The 25,147-nt window shown below is 39.4% G+C and overlaps 1 protein-coding gene across 2 annotated transcripts in view; it reads right to left on the bottom strand.

The window, feature by feature from the left end:
• nell2a (neural EGFL like 2a) overlaps positions 1 to 25,147 on the bottom strand; it is an 86,006-nt gene that overhangs the window by 51,170 nt on the left and 9,689 nt on the right. For both annotated transcript variants that reach the window (XM_026175366.1, XM_026175367.1), the window contains exons 3-12: positions 22,911 to 23,061; positions 21,518 to 21,691; positions 20,447 to 20,543; positions 18,280 to 18,352; positions 17,175 to 17,257; positions 16,659 to 16,787; positions 14,357 to 14,459; positions 9,101 to 9,192; positions 7,423 to 7,528; positions 6,749 to 6,877 (exon numbers count right to left, since the gene is read on the bottom strand). In XM_026175366.1, the coding sequence (XP_026031151.1) occupies positions 6,749 to 6,877; positions 7,423 to 7,528; positions 9,101 to 9,192; positions 14,357 to 14,459; positions 16,659 to 16,787; positions 17,175 to 17,257; positions 18,280 to 18,352; positions 20,447 to 20,543; positions 21,518 to 21,691; positions 22,911 to 23,061 (1,137 nt within the window). The remainder of the gene's footprint in view (positions 1 to 6,748; positions 6,878 to 7,422; positions 7,529 to 9,100; positions 9,193 to 14,356; positions 14,460 to 16,658; positions 16,788 to 17,174; positions 17,258 to 18,279; positions 18,353 to 20,446; positions 20,544 to 21,517; positions 21,692 to 22,910; positions 23,062 to 25,147) is intronic.

Here is a 25,147-nt window from a genome sequence, read left to right as displayed (position 1 = left end):
CCTGACTGCTCTGTGAGAATAGGATGGAGAGAAAACTGGGCTCTTTTTCTGTTGGGGAACTCAGCGCTCAAACACACAGACAAACACACACACATACATGCAACTTCACACACACCCACACAGACTTACACAAAGGCAGGGCTAGTATCCCCCTGAGTTTTCCCTACTGCTGTTTCTATGAAAAATTTACACAGAAGTGATCTCATCGGCTATTTTGAGCGCATCTCTGACCTAGGAATGTTTTAAAGAGCTAGTATCTGCTTCTGCTTTTAGTGATCTTTGGCGTTATGTTTGACATAACCCAAAAATATGCATATGTGTACATATACATAAAGTCTTGTATGCTGTGTACCCATGCTTTTCTTTCTTTTATGTTTTTTTTAATCTCCCTACTTTGTTCAATACAATAATTGCCTTAAAGTTTGAATTATAATCCCACCTACAAGTGTTGCTGCATTGAAGCTCATTAAGAATTGAAAGCAGGTGGTTTCATTCATCTTTCTTTACATCTCATTGCAGCCACAAAATGGTGCATGAACACTAACATTCTTTTGTTGAACTGAGCATCACTCACTCACACACACACACACACACACACACAATCATGTACTGTGTACAGAGACAGATGAAGAAAAAATCAATTGCTTTTGAGAGAACTCCATCATCAAATTGACTCAATTTCAGGTTTCTCTGTGCAGTCTTTGATGCAAAAACTAACCACAATCACGGCCATCCAATTTCATAGCAAGAGTCAGCCTGCTCTCGAGATGAATGGAGACGAATACTTGGGGCCTGAAGTGTTGATGTTGGAGGCACAGGTCTGTCTGCTTGCACTCACTTTTACGCTGGTAATGACATGGGTGGCTACATCCTTATTTCTACAAGAATGAACTGCTGAAAATGTTCAAAGAGCTTGTGTGATAAACTTGCGATCACTAAAGAGCAAAAGGAATCAAGCTGCAAACTTTTAACATGTTTTTTGAGTCTTTCAATTCACACTACTACAATACTGCAGCTGTTTCAGCTTAAGTGACACTGTTATGCTGGTTATCTTGTTGGATATATTTTTAGGAAAATGGGATATTTCTTTTATTTCCTTCCTAAAAACAATCACTAATTACAAATATCTGTAACTACATCTGTTGTGTAGCAAGCTAGCAGCTGTACTGTTGAATTAAGGTAAAACACCGTAAGGTAACTGTTGTTGTGATTTAGCACTAAATAAATAAAATTCAATTGAATTGAAATGAATTAAAGACTTGCTGGGATATTTACACTACATGTGTATGCTTCCCACATTTATTTATGTATAGTAATGTATTGTGCATCCTATAAGAACTTAATGTTGTGCTTTTATAGGTGATACTTTGTTGTTACATTGAATACTCTGTATAAATGATGCACTGATCAGTTATTCGGATGGGACATCAATCTGATCCGAACTTGAAATGCCAGGCCGAGTGTCAGTGACAGCAGACACGATCGATCTAATTCAATTTTATTTTGGTCTGTGTTTACAACTCACTACATTACCTGTGGTGGACTGTTTGCTAGCAGGAGACCTAACATACCACGAAGAAAGCTAACAGGAAAGGGTCAGTAAATATCACAGTCAGTCAGCCAGGTTATGGTAGTCTTAAATGCTTGAACTGAAGCCAACCGAGCTTCGCTTTAGGATCATAAACACGTTTCTCTCTTATCTGTGAGGGTTCTTCAGTTCTAAAAGCTGATGGGGAATAGCAGGTATTTAACCTCCAGTGGGGGGTTGTCACTTGAGGTGGCCCTGAGAGCGGTTGACCCACCCTATTATCATGTGAGTCGTAAGGGTCACATGATCTGAGGGACTTCTTAGAACTGAAGAAGTCCCTCGGATGAGAGGTGAAACCCATTCCTGGACCTAAAAGAAAGCTCAGTTTCCATCAATTCAAAGTCTTAAGATGGTCAGCGCAGATATTTTATGCCTGTAACACTAACACCTCTGTATGCTTGCAAGAGTTTTCCTGCTTTTATAATATTGTTACTTCACATACTTCTTGTGTGGACAACAGAGATGGGCAGTAACGCGTTACTGTAATCCGATTACTTTTTCGAGTAACGAGTAAAGTAAGGGATTACTATTGCAAAAACGGTAATTAGATTACTGTTACTTTCCCGTAAGCACGTTGCGTTACTGCGTTACTAAAACCGTGATTTTCTTGCGAGAATGTCTCATGACAGTGACGTAAGCAAGTGCGACGTTCGTGGCAACAGCTGTGTGCAGATCAACAATGGATAATATATCGAGTGCGGGAGAGAGTATGAGCGTGCAGCGTTTAAAGCGTGGAAGAACTGACCTTACTTTGAGTTTGATTCCATAAAAAGTGACAAAAACATTAGTGTCCGCTGTTCACTGAGTGGGAAGAAAACCCCTTAACTTCCGAGCAAGCACCGAGTGCGCTACCACGTAATGTGAAATTCACAGAGAAACTCGCGGATTGTTCCACTGACCGCTGCGGCACACCTGCACCAGGGTAAACCTCCGCCTACGTCACTCCTGCTATACAGGTGAAAATAGAGCAACAGGACCGCTAGTCTTTGATTTTATTTATTTTCTGTTGTGTTTTACTTGCATCTATTTGAAAGACTGAGTGTAAACACAAAAAAATATTTTATTTTATGTGCTGGAATGTGCAGAAAATAGGTTTAAATGTTAAACTAATTTCTTCCAGTCAGTGAATGTTGCATATAATTAAATTTTTGCTTGATGCTCACTTTGAACGTCTACTTAAAAAATACAAATATGAAGGCAACCAAAAAGCTCAACACGAGCCTTCAAAACAGGGGTTTAGATAAGTTTAATGTAACTAATTCAACAGAAAGTTTAAATTCAGTCTTCTTGTTATTATACAAAATCCTTTGCTTCAGTCTGACTCATACTCACAATCTTCCTGATGTACTGCCTACAATATAAGCAATATTTTCAAGGTAATGGTTTAGGTATAGCATTTTAAATTCCTTTCTCCTGTTGAGAAGCTGTACAATGTTTCATATTCTATAACTAATGTTAGTAAGTAGCAAGTACCTCCACCACTGTGGGATTTATTACTGGACAGGTGTAAACAAACACACAACAGCAATAATGTTTAAGAAAACAAATTATTTAGCACTGTGCTAAATTATTCCTGTTGCACATTTGTTTACACTTACCTTTTGTGACACTGGTTCCAGCTCAGCAACGGCGCTGCCGTTAATGTTCGTTATTGTCCACCATTGTCTGAATGTTGTTTTCAAGGACATCATGGAGATACACTGCTATGGTGGATGAGGGTTGCATTTACTATTTGATTACAACCTGCAACCCACAGCATTACTCCTCATTAACTTAAGTCAGATAGTATCTGTAATTATGCAGATTCCCTCTGACTAATTACCTGGACAACTGCTCACATCACTAAATTAATGTGCGATCCACTGAAGCTGTGAAGTACTACTACTCAATCATTTTACACCCTTGTTACAATTTTAAAAAAAAAAAAAATAAGAAGCCTGTCTTCTTATGTGACACTTGAGCCACATCTTGATTACATTAGAGAGAGAGCGATGACTGTAGGCATGAACTCACGGACTGAGGGTCTAAAACTGCACAGACACAATAAAAAAAAGAAAGATCAAGAAGGCTGAATATTGACAGGGCAGCTGTCGGGGTCAAAAGCAGATGAATCTAAATAACTTTGATACCCTGTTTGCTCATTAACGCCAGAGATACACAGGGGTAGCAGTTATTACATGATGTTTGCTACATTTTTTAGTACAGGATAGCATTGGAGATGATAAAGTTATCATTTTTTAATGACGCATCTGGTAAGATTCCACCAAGATGGCAGATGAGAAATTCATCTGAAGCGCCATCAATTTCTAGGGTGAACGTTTGAACTCTGTGAGCAGGTTTTTCATAGCTTCCCCATCAACATAAAATGACCTGCTCAATGAGGTGGAGACAGTGTTTTTCAGTCGGGCAATTTAAAAGTGTGGGGCGTTCAAAAGGCAATAAAGGAAAACAGTGTCTCTTTGTGTAAAGGAAGAGCGCTGATATAATTAATCCCATTGTGTTTGACTTAAAAGCGCAGAAAGGCAGCAGACTTGTGAACCTTTGCAGGCATTTAGTAATACATGACCTCAGTGATGAGCGATCTGATGGCCAACAGAGAGACCAATAACATATGCACGCATACAAACTCTGAGCTTGTTTTTATATCAGTAATTAATCTACTGACTAAGAAGACAAACACAAGGGTCTCGAATTGTATTATGAAAAGCAGTTATTGTTGATGTGGACACAGATAATGAGAGGATTACATTTCCCATCACAACAGGATTATGTTAAAAAAAAGACCATGAATTCAACTAAGGGGTTTATGGGAAAATATTTTGAAAATGCTCCCATGTGTTTCCATTTTTTAGGTAAAAAATATAAAAAGCTGACTCTGATGAAAGCCAGGCTGTGTGAGAGAAAAGAACAGAATAGAATAGAAGAGCCCTTTATTGTCATTGTACATGAAATTGTGGAAATCTACCTTCTGTTAACAATGACAACAAACACTACGAATCAGGCACTGCTGGGATTTGAACCCAGGATCTCCTGTTTACAAGACAGACACTTTAACCAACTAAGCATAAAACCAGCAAAGTATAACATTTAAATAGAATGCAGTCATTTGCAAATTATTTAACTCTCCTGGGTTTCGGGGCCTAATTTGTAGTTTTTGTTTTTTCATAATGTGCTTTTGTCTGCTGAGGCACCTTTATCTGAGTTACAATATGCATGACCTGTAGATTATTTATCAACTGTTTGTCCTATACAAGGCACGATTCGGTTCTGATGAGATGTTATTGCTATCAATCACGCTCAATCATGTGACCTGTCACAGGCGATAAGATGCCGCTGCCCTGTGTTTCACAGTCTGATGAAGAGCAGGTGTGCTTGAAACATCACACATTAAATAACAAAATTGGAGTTTTAGGATGAGAACCATTAATTCTTTTCTATTTTTCATAACAAGCTGAAGATTTTCAAAGAGTGTTTGATTACAAGGCCAAAAAGTTTAAAGAAATGCAGGATGTGGTTTAGCAAAGCTGTCCTTGAATAAGACATCATCTTGATGGCGACATACAGTATGTTGCTCCAAAACCGGCCTTATCATTTGCATCAATGGGAAGTTACTCATATTTATGGACCTCACACTATCATCAATACTGTACAGAATGGTTTCTCTGCCATTTATGCATCAAAACGCACGCAGAGTCCATGATTTTGATTTTGCAAGCAACTATTTGCTGTAGCTGTTTGATGGCAATGTTTTTTTGCTCCCGAAGGCAGTGCAGTAACTTCAGCTAGAGAATCAGTCTGTTTTTAATGCGGTGCTACCTGAGGGCACAAAGATTATGGCCATTTAGAGCTGGTTTCTGCTTGTCCCCTGTACAGCACTTTCTCCAGATTCCCTGAATCCTTTAATGACATCATGCAACCTGAGGATGAAAAACCCAAATTATCTTATTTTAAGACTGAGGTACATTATTTTTAAGTTAATCTATGTTCACCTATTTTCCCTATTAGTCGTTCACAGTGCTGAAGCCTTCTTCATCTTTTTAGTCTTTTGTTCTCTCAGTCTGACACATGTTGTCAGCATCAAAACAATTTTACATTCGACAAGTATTTATGGTTTTAATGATTTACAGAAATAGCTGCATTCTCTTTTTATTTACAGCTTCCAAACATTTTTGGGTACAGAGTGGGGGGTAACCTTTTGAATGAGATTTAGTCAAACTAGGAAACAAATAACCTGCTGCTTCGTAAAATAAAAACTATAAACATTTAGAAACGGTGACCTAATGTTTTGGATTCTTTGTGCTGGATTATCTACCAAAGGCCTGAGGCAAATTTTGTACAGTTCGTTTTATAATTCTCCAGACTGAAAAGCATAAACACTCTTTTGGAAGCTGGAAAATAAGCTGTCACACTGACTGTAAGATGACCTCTGCAGAAGTAAAAGAAAAATCTTGGCTATTATTATGTTGGCATGTCTAAAGGAAGGAAAATGATTCATATAAAACATTATAAAAATGCTGTATTACTTTTGGAACACTGAACAAGTGAATGAATACATCAAAAATAAGAAAAGTAAGAGAGAATAAAGAGACTTATATCCAGTATATCCTTTGATCAGCACGTCCTCATTTTCCACCTCGCTGCAAATGTCATCTCTAAAGCGCTTTGTCCCAAGACTTTTCTGTCTCTTGTTAGTCTGTTGGTCCTGTCGTGTACACATATCTGTGTGCACAGCTATTCCTCTCCAGCCTTAAACCCCTGTGGTTGGCACCACAACATAATATTGTCTCACCATGTATATCAAACTGTCTCTCCTCTCAGTCCCTGCCAGATCCCACCATCACCTCCAGAGTTAGCTGCTCCATTACTTCAGGTCCAGTTTCTCCTGTTCTTTCTGTTGCCAATGTTAACTTTCCATTCTGCACATTATTCTTAATTTGACAGTCTACTGTGTACTTAGCTCCTCATCATGCTTTTCACCCGACATACACTGCTAACCCCGACCACCCTTTCTTCACTCCTCTGTCTCTAAACCCTCTCCCACTCAAGTTCTCTGCTTTTCAATAAATCTATAAAACCTTCGCCTTTGTCTGGGCACTGCTTTTGGGAGCAGCTAGTTGCTAAACTTTAACACAGAGATTGTTATTCAGAACCACACTATACCTTCACAGTAGGCATTATCATCTCGCAGTGGGCGGAAGCCATCCTTACAAACACAGCAGTCTCCTGCCTCCAGGTTCACACAGTCAGAGTTCTCCATGCAGCCGTTGCCCTCTGAGCAGAAGTCATGACCTACGGGAGGCAGGGAGGAAAAGGGTGAGACTCAGAGGATAGAAAAGGAGAGGAGTGACAGAGGCATACAGAGGCAGTCGAAAGGTTATATCATAGCTCCACACCTTTTTTTTTTTCCCTCCACAGTATCTTAACTGTGGTGTTTTTACTAGTATATGAGGGCAATACACTCAAATATGCTCTCTACATCTGACTTCACAGAAAACTGGGCTGCACTATGAATGAGTAGGTAAAAATTTAAAGACCATACTTATTATTTTACAACTTTCAATTCAATTTTCACATGCACTTTTTAACTGCTGCAATTTATTTTAAAATAAAGGAGATCTTTCTTACAGAAAAGAACAGAAAAACTACCCAACCACCTTGTAGGGAGAATTCATTTGAAAAAAAAAGTGTAAATGGCATGCTGAATGACCTGAAATCAAATGTCAAAATCAAACAGTTAGCATATAAACATGCTCCAAAGGTGTGGAGGTTTCGTGCATTAACAGGTCTGAATTCTTGCATGTTTTCTGAAGCATAAGATCATGCTTCTTCAATACCTCTGCAGACTTTACAGCATCTGCCACTCAAAGCAATCTGCTCCGACTCCGGACAGTTGAGTTCGGGACAAGGCTCACTGGGGACCACTCGATGCATGGTCCTGTCCTGTGAAGAGAGGAGGCAAAATCCTTGTCAGCAACTTCTTAGGTGAACTCTGCCCCCTTCATTTCCTAAGGGCCCAGAGGTAATTATATAGGTAATTATTCATCCATTGTGTTTCCTCTTTCATGGCCCCACTCTCCCTGCTCCCGCTGTGTTCATTATAAGCCAATTACTCATTGGTCAATCACATTTTTTCACCCCAAAAAAACTACCTGTGGAAAGGGAAAGAAGAAGGGGAAAGCACGCTCTTCTTCTCTTGTTATCCTCAGCAATTTACATCAGGATTTATGATGCATCTTTATTACACTAACAGTGAATCAATCTTCTAGATTATCCCTGCATGTGCGTTTAGTCAGAGTGTAAAACCTGATTATGAGGTTCTGTTTCCCTGCATGCCTTTGGCAGGCCAATGTGATGATCTCATCCTTGTACCTCCAGCTGATGCCCTTTTAGATTCCAGATTGCCACAGATAGTTCGACAAAAACAACAGACCTCCTCTGTTAATTCCTAGTGGACAAATGTTTTCCTAAGGATAACCTTAAATCAGGAGGTTAAAAAGGCGTCCTTATAATATGCCATGCACAATATGCCATGCACAGGTAAAGTGCGTGAGCCGAAAAGTCTTCCCCCAAAAGTCCCCAAACAACTTTCCAAACAAGCCTTGCCATCTACTTCTGGGCACCCACCACCCAAAACTTGCACCCCCAACCCAACCCACCTCCCTCGCAGCCAGCAGGCAGACAGAAGATCAGAGACGTGACAAGCAGCTGTCAGGGGAAGCCTGCAGAAGTCTGCAGCAGTGGGCTGACTGACAGCACTTCTTTGATCTGCCTGTGACTGCCAGTCAGTTAACTGGGACTACAGATGGGCCAGGTGTGGGCAAGCAAGCCAGGCAGCTGTCTGAAACTGCAGATTCTAATGGAGCTTTGCAGAATTCATGGAGGAGCTGGATGATATGATAGAGCTGGGTGATTAAAAACTTCAAATCATTTTTCTGTGATTGATTGGGCCTGCCTGGAATAATGTCATCAAGCGAATTACTCCCAAAAGTGAGCAACCCACCCATCTGGTGCACCAGGCAGACAAAAGCAAATACTTTGAATAATTGGGGAATGAATCTAATTTGGGACCACTGTGGTATCTGATGATTGGTACTGAAGAATAGATGTGGCATTCTCTGACTGACAGGTACACCTCTTTTTTACATTTTGGCCTCCAAATGTAAAATTGAGTAGTGGGATTCAGTCTTCTTTTCTTTTTTTCTTTTTTTTTTTGTAGGACAGCGACAAGACAGATCAATGACATTGAGCTAAAGCGGACAAACTCACAAGATGGGGTATTGTATCCTGCCACAGTGGGTCACACAGCGTAAGTATTTAGTAAGCTGTCATGCAGAGCAATATGGAAATTAGGAGACTTGAAGTGTTTAGGTCCATGAGGTAATGTGGGGTCTCTTTCTAAAAGACGTTCTAAAGAGCCTTCTAAATGAAAGTGGTTGCGTGTGTGTGTGTGTGTGTGTGTGTGTGTGTTTGCTTGCGTGCGTGCCTTTGTGTGTGTGTGCTGATATGACTTACCCTGCATTCAAACAGCAGGCACCTGCCAGCAGAGTCACGTACAGCTTTCTGATCTCCTTCCACCAGTTCTCTTCCACCAAATAAGCACACAGCTGTTAGCAGACACATAAATGCACACAAATAAATAATTAAATAAATAAATGGCACAATGAACAAACATTAAACAAATATGCATATAAAAAAACACTGTGCTTTTTAAAATCTGCGTTGGTTTATCATCTGCACAGGATAATAACCCTACATCTCCCTTTTTTAAATGGCTGTGACCTATTTTTAATTAATTAATGCAGGTCCAAAAAATGTGCTGGTGTAAGACATTTAGACAATATTTAATGATCACCAAAGAGTAGCAGAAATGTTAGCTGAACTGTGTGAAAGCCGTAGAATTACATGTGAGTAAAAAAATACAAATGAAGAATGCAACAAAGCGCTTGCAGTTGCCGGGTTTGGAGATGGAAGGATGCGAACAATGACACCTTTCATTTCCAAACAGATAACAGCTCAGTACTTATGATGCTTGAGTTTGAACAGCTGTTGAATACATTTTCATTATTTATTTTTTTTATTTTTTTGCATATAAGTATTCAGATTCTATTGATAAGGTAGAGCAGCTAGGCTCATGCTACATGCAGATCAATGATCTCCACAGAGAGCAAAGCAGGGACGGCACTTTCTTATATGGTGTTATTGTAATCTATTGTAGTTAAAACAAAAACAATTTTTATTAGCTTTTTAAAAATGTATCTGCATTTGTAAAGAAGGACCACATAATAACACAGTCTTTGCCTGGATATCCACTGGACATGGTCCCTTCAAAAAAATATTATCCATAGGTTAAGCCAGCACAAAAGCCTTCTGGTTTCTCAGATTGGCCCTTAATAAGTTAATAATGTCTTCAGCTACCAATCAGATGCAAAGAAAAACAAGATGGCCATAATTCATTTTGAATTCATAACCTCATTAATTGGAAAATAATGACTTTCTATTTGAATTTTCTTTATTGTTCTTTCTTTTCAAATTAATTCATCGGTAAAACCTTAGATCGAACCTAATGATCAAAACTGTCTCTTCATATATACACTGATAAAAAATAAATAAATAAAGGGACACACTGAAAGCAACACTCAATACGAAAAAAATCATGCTGTATACATGAGTCATATGGACTGGGTAATGTGTTTGGAAGGACAGGATGCCACATCACTTGATGGAAATGAAAATCATCAACCTACAGAGGGCTGAATTCAAAGATACTCCGAAAATCAAATTGAAAAAATGATGCAGCAGGCTTTCAACCCAGAATAACTCAGAATAGTATTGAGTGATTCGTGTGGCCCCTAAGTGCATGTGTGTCTTCTATGTCTGACAATGTTCATCCTCCAGGAACTCCCTGCATATCCTCAGCACATGAGGCCGGGTATTGTTGTGCACCAGGAACGTCTGACATTGGTCCAAGGATGTTGTGCTGATACTAATGGTGGTCAGCCTGCCTAGCAAAGGTCTGTGCATACCTCCATGGATATGCCTCCCCAGATAATTATGGACCCACCAGGAAACCAGTCATGCTGAACCGTATTACAAGGAGCATAATGTTCTCCATGGCTTCTCCAGAACGTTTCATTTCTGGCACGTGTTCATCTGTGAAAAGCACTGAGCGCCAGTAGTGGACCTGCAAATTCTGATATTCTATGTCAAATGCCAATTAGACTCCATCATGCCAAGCAGCAAGCACAGGGCCCGCTAGTGGACGTTGGGCACTCAGGCCACACTCATGAAGTCAGTTTCTGATTGTTTGGTCAGAGACATTCACACAGTGTGCTGCTGGAGCTCATTTTGTAGCTCTGGCGGTGCTCATCCTGTTCCTGCAGATACCAGTCCAGCTAATGGTTTAAGGATCTTTTACGGCCCTGTCCAGCTCTCCTCGAGTAACTACCCATCCCCTGAAATCTACTCCATGCTCTTGTAACTCTGCCGGGAGACACAGCAAACCTTCTGGTAATGGCACGTATTAATGTGTAATTGAATTTGTAGGATCCAGAACTGCAAAAACTAGCAAAAGCAACAGAGTGGCAGCTAACAGTAAACCCATTCCTGTTTTGTAAGTTGTCTAACTGTTGTACCTCTGGTGCACCTCTTATTAATTTAATTAACACCAAAGCAGCTGAAACTAATTAATAACGCCCCCCCCCCCCCTCCCACACACACACCCTACTGCTACTTAACTAGCCAGTTTAATATCCCAGAGGTTTAACTGACCTGATGCTATACTCTGATGAAAAGGTGTTCTTTTAATGTTTTGAGCAGTGTATATATTCTCTGACATCATACAAATGATTTAGTATGATGTGGGAAAATAATTAAAAGAGCCAAACAATCTGTCACAATATCACCCAAATTAGGGGTAACCACTTTTTCACCCCAGGAAGAACAGATGCTTCATTCTGGTTTGGAGCTTCTTATACGGCTTGAAAAGATTTGGGATCTGCATGTTCTCTGAAGAATTCCAATACAAATTTAATCTGAATTGTAAAATCGCATCATCATAACTAATTTACTAGACCTCACAACCAGCGGCTGAAATAATGAGGACAAAAGGCTCTTTAAAAAAAGGCTCATCAGAATTTTATAATCTGCTTACATCCTATCATGAGAGAGCTCACAGTTTAAGCTACACGCAAGGAACAACAATTCGGTTGCTGAAAACTAAGCAGAGGAAATTGGCATGTGTTGCAGGTGGTGAATACACTAAGAACTGGTCAATGCAAGCATGTGTAACTCCCACCAAGTTAAATCAATATAATTTAAAAAAAAATGCACCACGCCCGTAAGCTAAATACACAGTTGATAAAGAGACACTATTTTTCTCCAGGCTGGCAGAGCAGAAAGATTCAAATATTTTGAAAAGAGGTCAGAGTGACATGTAAGAAAATTATCTCAAACAGAAATTGCACAAGCCCTGAGCTCATTTCTACTTGGTTTATATCCAGACAAACAAAATTACTTCAAAAAAAAGAAGCAAACATTTTGACCCTTGTTTTTTAAATGCCACAAAGCTAACAGCATTGTTTTAGAAAATGACCAAATGTTACAAACTAAAAAAGACAAATGATGTGAGAGCTTCCATTTGAAATAATAAGTTAAAGGGAAAGTAAGGAGTGTTAGAAATTGTTTAGGGGACCTTTCTTGAAATTCGTAGATGATGTGGATCTAACAGGAAGTTGATCTGAATTGCTGTTGTTTGTAAAGAATAGAGGCTCTTGTTCAGATTGTGAGGTTTTTTCTTGTTTCATCTGAAAAAGATTTGACTCATACTGTTCTCTTTTTGTAACTGCTGAACCCAAATCTGTGCGTCTCCGCTCAGCTGTGACCGCAAACACTAGTTAGATGTCAAGAGTTATTTAACAGTGCTGTTTAACGTGCATCACGCACTCTGTCCTTATTATTTACACTTTTTTTGTGAGGCCTTTTTTTTAAAGCCCTCAGGTGAATACAGTTGAACCAAATCAAGCGTGTCAAACTCAATTAAGTAACAACAGAAGAAGTGATGGCATAATTAATATGCAGAGGGAGAAAGCACTCCTGAGTGAGGCACTGAGGAGAAGCTATTTCATGTAACTGGGGGTTCTTGGGGTGGTGGAGGTTAAAATAATCACATGGGCAGAAAGCGTGTGTTTGATGAGCAGTTGGGGTCAGACAGATCTAGTCTGATACAAGGGGGAGAAATGATTGACACTGGAGGTCAGGCCCTATCACAAAGCAGCGTATCATAAAAGCGAAGGACTTCTGAAACAGCCATTTGGCGCTCTACTTGACAGACAATCACACACAAAAACATAGAGACTCAGAACTCCTCCCTGGAAGGCCCGGCGCTGTGAGATAAGCCTTTAATTTGGAGAGCAAATCATGTCTTTGTAGCAAGGAAACTTGCGGTACACTTCTCTCCAAAGCGAGAGCACGTGTAATTAGCTGTGTGTTTGTCTACCTCATTGACACAAGGGAGAATAGGGATATTGAGTTTAAGGGCATTACTTGCTACGTGTTTGTATTTGGGTAACACGGCAGCAGATTTACAGTCCCGCTTAAAGCCCCTGCGTATCGGCCTAGGCCTATGGTTCCGTGGAAAAAGATGCTGACACGAGATGATTAGCATCCCAGACTAATTGTCTCTTCCTGATAGAGAGTAAATCTTGTCTATTATTTGCTTTTGCAGCATTTTCACTGTGTCTTTCGCTTACAAGCAAAGCAGGAAGAGGGATGGCAGAAGTGCGTGGGTGCTTGTGATGAAGAAGCTCTCAAATGAAGTCAGCCTGCACAAGACGTGGAGTCAAATCTGCTAAGAAATACTATACACACGCACAAAGTCTGGTACATTTTTCTATCGCTCATATGGTGTGTAACCTTCAACACATCTCAGGTGAGAACACCAGTTATTGAAAACACTCAGACGTACGGTAATAAATTCCTTTGCTTAATGCATGTGCTAGATTGTGTTCTATAAGTTGGCGGGCAGTTCTTTTTGCCTCTCAAAAGAAAATATATCACATCTGTTAAAGTTTCATTTGGGATACTATCAGCAGAATGTAAAAAAAAAAAGATAATACGATAATACCCACTGAAATCCATTTTTATTGAGAGGGGAATTGAGAGAATATGAGATGCAGAGTGCTGCGGTGAAGAGGCTAATAAGAGTTCATTGCTTAGCTCAAAGTCTTTCGGAAAAAAGAAAAAAAACAGACCCTCTATGTAGCAATGTGATGAAATGGAATTATTTATCCAGCTAGAACATATCAGTGTTCAAAAGTTAATAAATGGACATTTATGGAGACACTATTGCCAGTGTGATTATGAGCATCGTTTTAGACCCTTCACATTCCCTTCCTCTTCACTTTTCTCACAGCCTCAACATGCCATGCCATAAATAGGAACTAGTTTACATCACATGCAGCGATCCCAGATTTACTGGCTCATGTCTGTGTGACTGGTGGCCATCTGTGTTTTGAAAGCCAGCTAGTGAATAATTGATTGGTCCATGTATATGCAAAAAGGATGGACTCATCTCAAGAGACATGTTAGGAGGTAGCTTAGCAACACAGCAGAGCCCTGGTCAATTGTCAGGCAGCCCTTGTGGAGGCGTTATATGTGCTCTAAATCTGGTGATGGAGGTTGTTTTGCTGTTATGTGTGCGCGTTTGTGCGCAATTGTGTCTATGATTGTATGAGTGTAGGAGGGTGCTGAGGTTAAGGGTACTTCACTCACGCTGGCACTCCTTGCAGCAGGCACCCTTTACGTAGGCAGGCGCTGTGCCCGCCGGGCACTGAGGGGGAGGGCAGGAGATGGCCTCACATTGCACCGTGCCATTCTGGTAGAGAGAAACACAACACTTAGTTTAAAGAGTGACTAGTAGAACTCAAGTGACACTGGGCGTTTGGTGCTTGAACTGATACATATTACTTCAGTATCAACAATTCTAAAAATCTGACTATATTTATATTGATTTTCTTTTTTGGAAATAATCGCCTAAATTGGGCAAATACTACATTTTGAACAAGATATATAATAATTAGGATTTAACATTAAAAAATAAGACTGGAAAAACTGAAAAACAACTAATATCGGGTTTTACCGATACCCACAATGATATTTGGTGATTTAAAAATCTGATATGTCGGCCAATATTGTTTTTTCTTTCAAACGCAAATAGATTTCCCCAATAATTGTCCTCATTAACATAATATAACAATGCTAATTAAATATAATCTTTACTTGGAATACTCGAGAACTCCTGGCAGTACTGTTTGGTGGTAATTGGTGGGGTACTGCAGGAAAGTTACAGAGCGCCCTCTGGTGGGCAATCTATGCAGTGTCGACACTCATAAAATAGTTGAAGGGTGTTTCTCACATCTCTTCCTTTTTAATTTATGTACTGGCTTTTATAAATGATGATGAAACAGCTAATATCAAAGGCTGATATTGGCTAATAACATTGTTCCTGGACATACATTGGAATTTCTGTCAGCCATTTTTAAATCCTTACTGTCCAACATACAATTGAAGCTAAACACAGTGGTCCATCAATAAATTATATTTTTATGAAGCTAGTATTTGTTGATTTTTTGGTAATGATGAACTACTACATTATGTTGATGTTTCTATTATATTGTTCACCCCATTTGTATAATTGGCATAGGCTAAATGCATGCAAGGCTGCTATTGAAATTAATGCATTTTAGACTGTAATTATGCCATTATAAATACATTATAAATCACAGGATGCACAGATGTTTGCAGCTTACTCAACCCCCCAAATCCTATGTTGCATCTTCTAAATATTCAGAGGGTTCTGGCCAAGCCGAGGACTATGAATACTGTGCTGCGAATCCACTAAACTGAAGATTTCTACAGTAATCTGCATATCTAACATATTTCAATACTATCTCCTTTTCTCCGGCTGTTACTGTAATTAACATAGTTTCCACGGATGAAAGCTCTGTGACAGCAACATTTATGAACCTGATCCACATAATTGATAACATCTTAATGCATGACCTTTGAATTTTAAAGGTCACAGCTAATTACCACACATAAGGTAAGAACATATCCCATTTAATGCCTTAATTGCAGCCCAGGAGTGGCAAAACATCTATCCCGACGAATGAAGCGATTTCATTGGATGAGTGGGTAGAACAAATCCCTGATGATAATTATCATCTGTCAAGTGCAATTAGGTGCGGTGCACTGAGAGATATGTGATTTCCTATCTTTTGCATGTTGGGCAGTGGTGCGCAAAGTCATCTCATTGGCTGGTTGGAGCAGTTCAGTAGCAGTGAATGAGTTTCATGTTCCGAAGCTGAGTAGACTGAAAGCCAGTGAAATCTGTTTGTCGATGTAGTACAAGCACAAGATCTCCAGCCGCTTATAATTCTTCTTTTGGCAATTATTCACACTTTGTGCAGCACAAAGTAGACCCTTGAGAGAATAGCGTATTATTAAGCACTGCTGTTGATGCGTCTAATCCTGAGTACTGTGGAGGTTTTTAATACAGTATCTTTTCTTGGGTAACTAGGGCAACCCTCAAGCTAGTGCATGAAAATAATGATACTACAAGCTGTCAACAACGGTGCCCCTGCACTTTGCACCTCTACCTCACCCAAAGCCCTATCTTCACACACTTGATCAACAGGGGTTCAAGACAAAAAGGCAGCTTACAATAAGAGCAGAGAATGTATGTCTACACACAGACGCTTGCACACACAGTCGCACATCAACTGAGGCATGCACACGATACAATAAATACAACAATGCATGATTAAAAATGCATGTTGTCAGACACAAATGCATATCCCATTCATACAAATGCCCGCACACATTCATATCTCGCTCACATGCCTGCAAACATATAATCACACACAGCGAGACAAGTACATAATTTCAGACCCAGTATGTTCAAATGCACACAATCACAAAACCGAATGTCCCCTCCCCTTTCTTTTTAATGGTCAGACACACACACACTAGCATGCACGCAGAAGCAGTCGAGCACCCTTGTGAGAAGCCCCACCGTGCATGTGCAATTCCTGCAGCCATCTGTCCAGCTTTCATCCTCCCTGTAGACGACCCCCTTGACGCTGCAGGTTCTCTCACAATAGCAGCCATCCAGCCCATTCATCTTCTCCTCCGCCCTGGACAGCTGCACCACCAACACCCCCCCCCCCCCCCCCCCAACACACCCGAAAGACAAAAACCAAGTAGAAAAGAAGACATGAGTCAGCCTCATTCTATGTCTATATTCACATGAAAAAAGGAGCTTCAAAAGCAAACCAGTAGCATCACAAAACTCATACTATTAACACCTCATACACTCTCAGTCTCTCCATCAGAAGAGAAAAGAGTTCATTAATAGGCAGAGCCAAATGTTAATACGGCTCTGAATGCCTGTTGCAGTGAATGTTAATAACAGAACCGTACTGACAAGGGGATATATTTTACTCATTTAATTCAAAGGAGCAATTACCGTTCCTCTCTCTGTTTTGGATTAAATGTCAAATCAGCACAAATAACATACACATTACATTACCTTGCTGGATGTTTTTGCAAGTATATCCTGTAGCTCCATGATTTTCTGCACTAGTCCATGGAAATCATTGCAGGTTGGACATGCTGACATACAAGGAACAATACAAAAGTAACTTAGGTACGTGCAATAACGTGGTCATCATTTCTAAAAATCTATGTTAACTGCATCATAACTATAGCAGATAAAAACCTGTCTAACCATATAACAGTTTTTAAACACGTTTAATAGTAGAAACAGTTCAGTAGTTTAACAGTAATAGTTAATAATTAATAATAACATTAATAATACTTGCTAATGTTTTTTTCTTTGAAGGAGGAAATTTCACTTGTTATTTTATATTACAAAAAAATGTCCTCTCTGTAAAAGGGTGTAATTTACTGGAAAACGCATTAAGCAAACTTTTTGAGGGACAGGAACATATAATCCATGTGAAAAATCATTTTAAAGCATGAGGTGTGGGTGTGTGGTTTTCACTCTCTGCAAAAATAGTTTTTGTCTGCAGAAACTCTAACAATGAGATAGGTAAAACAGCCACCTGGAATATAAAAAAGGTTCCTAGTGAAAACACATCATCATAGCGCACAATAAAACATTTCACTGTACAACCAGTGATTGAATGGGGAAAAAAACATTGCATCAGAACATTTCTAAATCAAATAGTCTCACAGATTGCCACTTAAAAGTAATGTGAAACCGATTTCTGAAATATGCCTGATACAGTTTATTTCATCTAGCATATTTTCTCAGATAAAATTTCACAGCTTTTTGCACTGATATAAACAGCTGGTTTCTTTGTCCTCGCAAAACTGAATAAAACTGAACCATCATCAAAATCGTGGCAACAATGAGGATAACGATCACACAAGAAAACCCACTTTTTGCTGATTGACTAACTGCAAAACACCCCACAACTGTTAAACGCCTTAGCGCTACTCAGGATTTAAAAATACTACTAATAATAAATAATAATATCAAATAAATACAAAATGTACGTTTTATCTATACTGTGATCTAAAAGTGGGGTTGCAGGTAAATAAGTTAAAATTGGTGTAAACTAAGTTTGAGGGTTATTCAGAATCAACAGTAATGGGATTACTGCACTCACTTCTGTTAAGGTCTGGACACTGTGAGATGTAACCCTGTGGCATCACCAGGATCTCCACGTCCTGCATCACTCCCTACATACACAGACATAACAACCTTTTGATCATAGGGAGTAACACCTCATGCTAAAAAGAAGAAAAATATAGAAGAAACATCAAGCAGGTGTAGTAAATACATGAGGACTTTGAGAGTTGGGAGTGTGGGTAGGGTGGTAATATTTCTCTAAGTTGTCTAACTAATTAATGTTTGAGATAATGTGGGACCCAAGCATATGTATCCTCACAAAAATAAACAGGTAGAATTGTGTTTTTCACTGTGAAGTATGACAGACAGGTTGTTGGGTGATTGTTGGATAATATGTGTCCCAGACTGTCGCTCTGATCAATCATCTCATATCTGCAAACCTACAGGAGGTTAATTATGTGGCCAATTTAGCTGGAACGTGGATTTTTTTTTCCCCAATCTCCTCTGATAAGCATAAACAGGAGATAGAGATTCAATCATTTCACAAGTCCAAATTGTCCTACGTCCGAATCCCAAACACATACCTGTGTTCAGACACTCTGTTGCCATAGTAACCAGGTCCATTTCACTCCATGGGTGCATTTATTACCTTTACAGAAGTGGAACAGTGCAACTTAGGAGAAATTGTTTTTTTTAAATTGTCTCGCCACTTCAATTTGCCAACCATAAATGTAAAATCCTGGGGAAATTATTTGCTGATTTTTTACGGTAACGTGCAGAAATGGCAGAAGATAGGAGCTGTGTCGATCAAATCTGAAATAACACTATTTACTTACCGGCACAGTATAAATTCTGCAAAATACAACTGCTACAAACCATAAACAGAAACTGTGTTATAATGTGTATTGCATATTACTTGCACATTATTGTTTTGTTTAAACTAAGATGCCAAATTACAGTTATTTGCTTGCATCGCTGAATAGGAAATTTTTAGTGGTTAAATATTGTTGTGTTTGTGTGAAAGAAGGGAGCTATTATTTAATAACTGTGCCCAACAATATTTTAGAAAGTAAAGAGGGATTTTTTTAATGGGCAGTGAGAAAATACTTAATATTAACACATAGAAAAAATTAATCCAGTTTTTGATCTGCAAAAATTAGATACCCTACCAGGCCAAGAAAAAAGTGAACTACTGAATAACTTCAGTTACTAGATAAGACATTTAGTTATCTATAGTGTCTGAATGTAAAAAAACAAACAAACAAACTTCTTGAGTAAAGAAGCAACAGTGCATGTGCTCTGTCTAAAGTCTTAATGATGATTTTCTCATTTTTAGCTAACACATACAGATATTGACCATTTCTCTATGTGTGTGGGCGTGCATGTGTCCTAATGAAGTAGTGTTTAAAAAAGACGAAAGAAAAAGAAAAAAAGGAGATGTCTTCCCAGCAACTAATCAAGGATTCACAGAGTGGCGAGGAAAGATGCTGCTGTGTGACAAGATTAGTGGGTGACCTCCAGAGCTTCTTTCATCAACCAATTAACACAGAGGAAATTCAAATGCCAGGACATAGTGTATAAAGCATTAACAGGTACACATACACACAGCCACCACCGCACCATCAAACACAGACCTAGTCACCAGCAGATTGATTAAAGTAGTTAAAATTGCTAGTAAGCTGACATTTTGCCCCAGCAAGTCTCCCCAGGTGGGAAATTTGGGAGTGCGGTCTAGTCTGAAAGAGGCGATATAAGTCTCTCTGTCTGAAAAACAATACTATAGACTAAGCTTAATGAGCATAGTCCAGAGGCTATTTAATGATTTCTCCCAAATAAGCATGGTGGGGGTTGCTGAGATAATTGCACTGGGCTTAGCTGCAGACTAAGTCACAGGGAACAAACAGTGACAAAAAAATGTCAATTCCTAGGGTAGGCAGAGCAGCCCTCAAATTAAAATGGTAAGCCTTGAGAAATGCATGCAATTAAATCCAACAGCTATAATAAATAAAAACAAACAAGCCAAACAAAGAGGGAAAGGATACAGTATAAACCAAGACTGAGTACGGGGTGAAAAGATGGTGCCGCAGCTGAAATGAATTACTTGTTTGTGCTATTCTGAATCATTTATGGCTTAGTAATGACAGATCAGGAGAGGCATCAGCATGCATATATTCTGGAAAAGAGGTTTTTATTGCAGCATTAACCTTGAAGAAGCCATGAGCAGCGTTTCTCTGTCCGAGCCAAAAGGAAGTATCCTCGGGTATGTCCATGTAGGGAGGTTCCACCACCCGCTCATAGATCCTGAAAAAACATGATCATAAATTGGTCAACGGCTAAAATCACAAAAAAGTCAGTTATGCTACCTGTTTGGCTCATGTGATGAAAAGATGCCCCCCCCCCCCCCACCCCCCACCCACACTGCAGGTCCTGCCCTTTTAAATCCTTCTGTTAACTCTTTCCCTATGCAGGGTATAGATAGCCACATGCTTTCTTGGATGCACATGGCGTTGCCGTCTGTTCTCTTATCGTGCCAAGAAGGATCATCACACGCAAACAGTGACTCCCATGTCATAGTGAGCAGCAGAGGCATGTAAAAACGCCGGTTTCCTCAAGGTGAGTTCAACCTGCGCCGGACCCATGAGACATATGGCCGATGTCGATACGTGCATGCCAGAGTCAGCAAGTGAACACGGTCCATACACAACGCAGCATGTCATGGCCTAAAAACACAAACCATAGTTTAAAGCGCCGTATTGTTACCTAACAGGTTTTGGTTTCACTATTGTCTTTCAGTGAGTTTCTGCTTTTGGAGAGATATTACACATTGTATTTTTCCATGCAAAGACACAGACAAAAAAACCCTGAAAGATGATCCAGAATAGATTTGATCACTTAGTTTAAAGTAATTTAAAGTCCTATTTAAATTAAAGCACCACATGCTAATTCAGTATGAGAAATCTCTTTTTTCCCCAAATTTAAAATCGGTATCTCTCTAAGCCTGGAGTCATTGCAATAATTTTTACATGATTTAACATAGCAGTATCTATTGCCGTGTGAGTTGGAGGCTTACAAATGCAACTCATTGCAGAAACTCAGAAAACAGATTTTATGTGAATTAATTATATTATGGCAGATCAGGTCATTCAGATAATGAAGGTCCTTGCGCGGTATGTTGCATGAGATTAGTACATGCAAAGTTTGAAGCTGATACACAAGCGACATTTAAATCTGTATTTTTCCTTTTAAAAGCGAAGACTCTCAATCCAGGATCTTACCTGTTACAGTCCACATGTAGTATGACGTGAGATGCGCTGACGGCGACAGAGACCTTGTGCCACTGGTCGTCAGCCAGGCTGTAAGGGAACACCTCCGTGTGATCCTGCTGCCCTTTGGTGCGATAATGAAGGCGTACTTCACTCCGTTGGCCGCTGCTCTCGAGCTCCAGGAACCTGCAACACAATAGTTCCAGCAACTTAAGTAAAAACCATGGTAAGTTCTGTGACACCTTCCTGCGTCTTACAGTGTTGCAAAGTCGTGTTGCTTAAAAAAATGTATTTGTTACACAAAGAAATGCAAAACTGTCTGAACTCCTCTATTAAGAATTTGATCACATTAAAGGCTAAACATAGGGGTGCTGTATTGCTGTCTAATGCAACATCAGCAGCACACAGCAATGGCCCGCATGCAGCGATTCAACTCTTTACGTTAGAGCATTAGTATTCCAGGAGAATCCTCTTCTCCACACCACCGAGATTCACCCAGCACAGTGACACTAATGGAAAGAGCTGCCGATACACACTCATCACCTCAGCGTTTTAAAGACAGACTTATTTGAACAAGAGTCATTTTCAAGAAACATTATTCAAAAGAAAAATAGACAGTGTAGCAATGGAATTGATTTATCTGCAAACCACATCTAATAGATTTACTCTCCCCTAGCCGTGCATGCACATTCATCTTGACTCCATAAACGCGCTGGCTAACACTTTGGATGCTGAATTATTTCTGCCATGTTTTAAATGAAACCATGCAGTGCTGCTTTGTTGCATATGAATGGCTGGGAAGGCTAATCATCAGTGGGAGAAAGTCATTAACATCCCTGTGAGCTCTCTTCTCAGGACCGACTTTAATGTACAGACTGTTCAATCAACGCATTATGTGGAATTTAGATTGCTGTTCTGATCATCCAACGGCTCAGCTACCACAAAGTAATGGAAAACATTAGCATGCTAACTGCAGATAGTGTCTCATCAGTTTTCGATTCACAATTACAGACTCGACGCTTGCATCGTTGATGGACTGTGAATAATACTCTGGCATACAGGGTGATTTTCTTTGTTTATTTGACTAGTGTGTAAAACATCTAAATGCTTATCAAATACAAATATCCAGTCTGCTCATATGACAGAACAGAGAGTTACTAAATTTAGAGCGAAACTGCAATCATTGGGCAGGGAGATTTATTCTGACAGGCTTCACTGTACTAAATGAGCTATACTTTAGTTTCCCAGTGATACACATGAATCACTGAACTTTCTTAAAATGTATTTTATTTAGTGTATTCCATTCATGTATCTGCAAATATATCCAAAATGAGCTAATGCTCCACTTTACCTGTGTACGACAAAAGCCGTTTTACACACGTGGTGAAACGAGAAGTGATCTTACCTGTGTTCAGAATGATGGATGGAGAGGATCACCCCAGAGTTCAGGTGATCCTGTTTGAGGGTCACCAACACAGTAAACTCATTCTTGCCTCTTAGCTTCTGGACCATTTGCTCTGAGACCTCCACGGGAGCTTTTACTTCCCTGGAGGACCCTGGATTAAAGACAGGGATTAGAAGAAATTATTAATACCATCAATAAGTACGTCCTCAGAAAGACTGTCTATTCATCTGACCAAAACATCCCCACTGGGAAAATAAACTCCAGAACTAACAATGTGTCTTTAGCTAGAGCTGGATCAAGAGACCCTGAGTCTTTATGGGGTTTCCCATAAGTTTTTCTTTTTCACTCACTGCGTTTCACTCTTTGTGCTTACTTACTTACGTACTTTGCATTTAATCATTAATTATTATTAATTACTGGCTTTCTTCCATACTTTGTTTCCTGTTATGTCTCCCTCTTCCCTTCTCTCCCAAACCAGTCACCACAGATGGAAGAAACATGAGGAATCTTCTCATTAAAAAGGGAGTTGCTGTTGTGCTTTGGTTCTATATAAATAAAAATTAAATGAGTTATCTATTCTTTTTCAGCTCCTTTAACGATGTATGAAAAACAGAAGTTCTGGTTGAAACAGTGAATCGACACAACTTTTCCTTTTCCTTTTGTTGTTAACTCTATTGCCACTATTGATATATAATATTAACAATTTAGTAAGAATAACAAATTAGTCGATGTGAAAGTTATGAGTAAAATGTGCTCTAGTGAATCTGCTGTATTGTGGAAAACTAGACAACATTCTGCTGGGATTTTATAAATATTTCATGTAGTGACATAAGACAAGCCTGATAAATTTTAATTCATGAAATAAAAATCAGCACTAAACATTCAGAGCACTGGCACAAATTACAGTTTATTTATTAAAGTGAGAGCAAAATGCTAAAGAACAACAAAAAAGTGCCAAGCTTAAAAGCTTTATTAAGCTGCAAGTCAAATACTTCCCAAATAAAACCTTTGACATTTACTGCATTCATTTGGAAAACAGCTTGAGTACTGTTTTTGGTCCAAGAATTGTTCATATATATAGTTTATTGTAAACTCATGGCTTCCTAATAAAGGCCAGCTGCTGTAAATCTCACCTCAAGCAAAACTTCTGAAGTTGTCCGCCTGCAACAACCCTTTGCTGCCAAATACTGTACCAGCTGGACAGTGATGACCACCTCTGTCTAATATGCTGTTTGTCCTTTGTATTGTAGGATAATTGACCCACATAAACACAAAGAGACCTGAGAATGCTCTGTGGTATCTGATACAAACATTTTTTAGCTCCAGCATCTTCAAAGAGCTGTGAATTACATCAAAGTTGATCCCACACATCCTGTGTTTTGTCAGAAACACTCATCTCATCAAGTCTTCAAAATGGGACTTCAGAAAACAGTGGGTAATGTCACGGTAGCTACATCCATTTTTTAAACTGTCTTCGACAGCTATTCACCGCTTCTAGTCAAAGGCGTGCCACAAGCCCTGTCATTTTGGAGTTGCTCTAACCTAGTCATCTACCATAATGATTTGGCCCTTGTTGTTCTGGCCTTTACACCCACCTACAACACTAAGGCTGTATCAGTGGATGATGATAAACAACAGTCAGAGTGCGTGACAACAGCTTGCCAATCAAAGTGCTCTTTTTTTTTTCCTTTTGACTTGTTTTCCTGTGTGAACACACAAGTTCACGTTCCCACATTTGCTCTCTTTCAAATTACCGTTGTGAACCACTCTCATCTCAAAATAAGCGAAAACAGAAGAGGAACATTTCTATTTCTAAAATTGGAGCTTAATGTAGCCGTGTGTTTGCAGAGATGCTAGTTTATCTCGTGTCTTTAACCTTATTTATGTCACCAGGTGTTGTGTGAGTTTCTGGTAAAAGACCCTGCTGTGTGTGAGGTGAGCACAGCCAGAGCAGGAAGAGATAGGTGAGCCACCTTTATGCATCAAACAGACTGATCAAGTTAGCAGAGCTATGATAAAAAGAACTATAATCCTAAAGCAAACTTAAGTGTAAATCATTTATGGCTGTGTGTGAACGTCTCTCTCCAGCTGGTTCTTTCTCTTTATGCTGGAAATGGGGCATAACCTCTTCTCTGTCTTTGTCTCTCTGGCCAGCAGTTACAGTGCAGCTGTATGTCTGGACCACATACTATGCACAATGTACAGCAGATTCCTCAATCTTAATGGCTGCATGGCAG

Source organism: Astatotilapia calliptera, chromosome 7 (assembly GCF_900246225.1).
Source record: "Astatotilapia calliptera chromosome 7, fAstCal1.2, whole genome shotgun sequence".
NCBI lineage: Eukaryota > Metazoa > Chordata > Actinopteri > Cichliformes > Cichlidae > Astatotilapia > Astatotilapia calliptera.
This window is presented reverse-complemented; position numbering and strand designations above follow the sequence as displayed.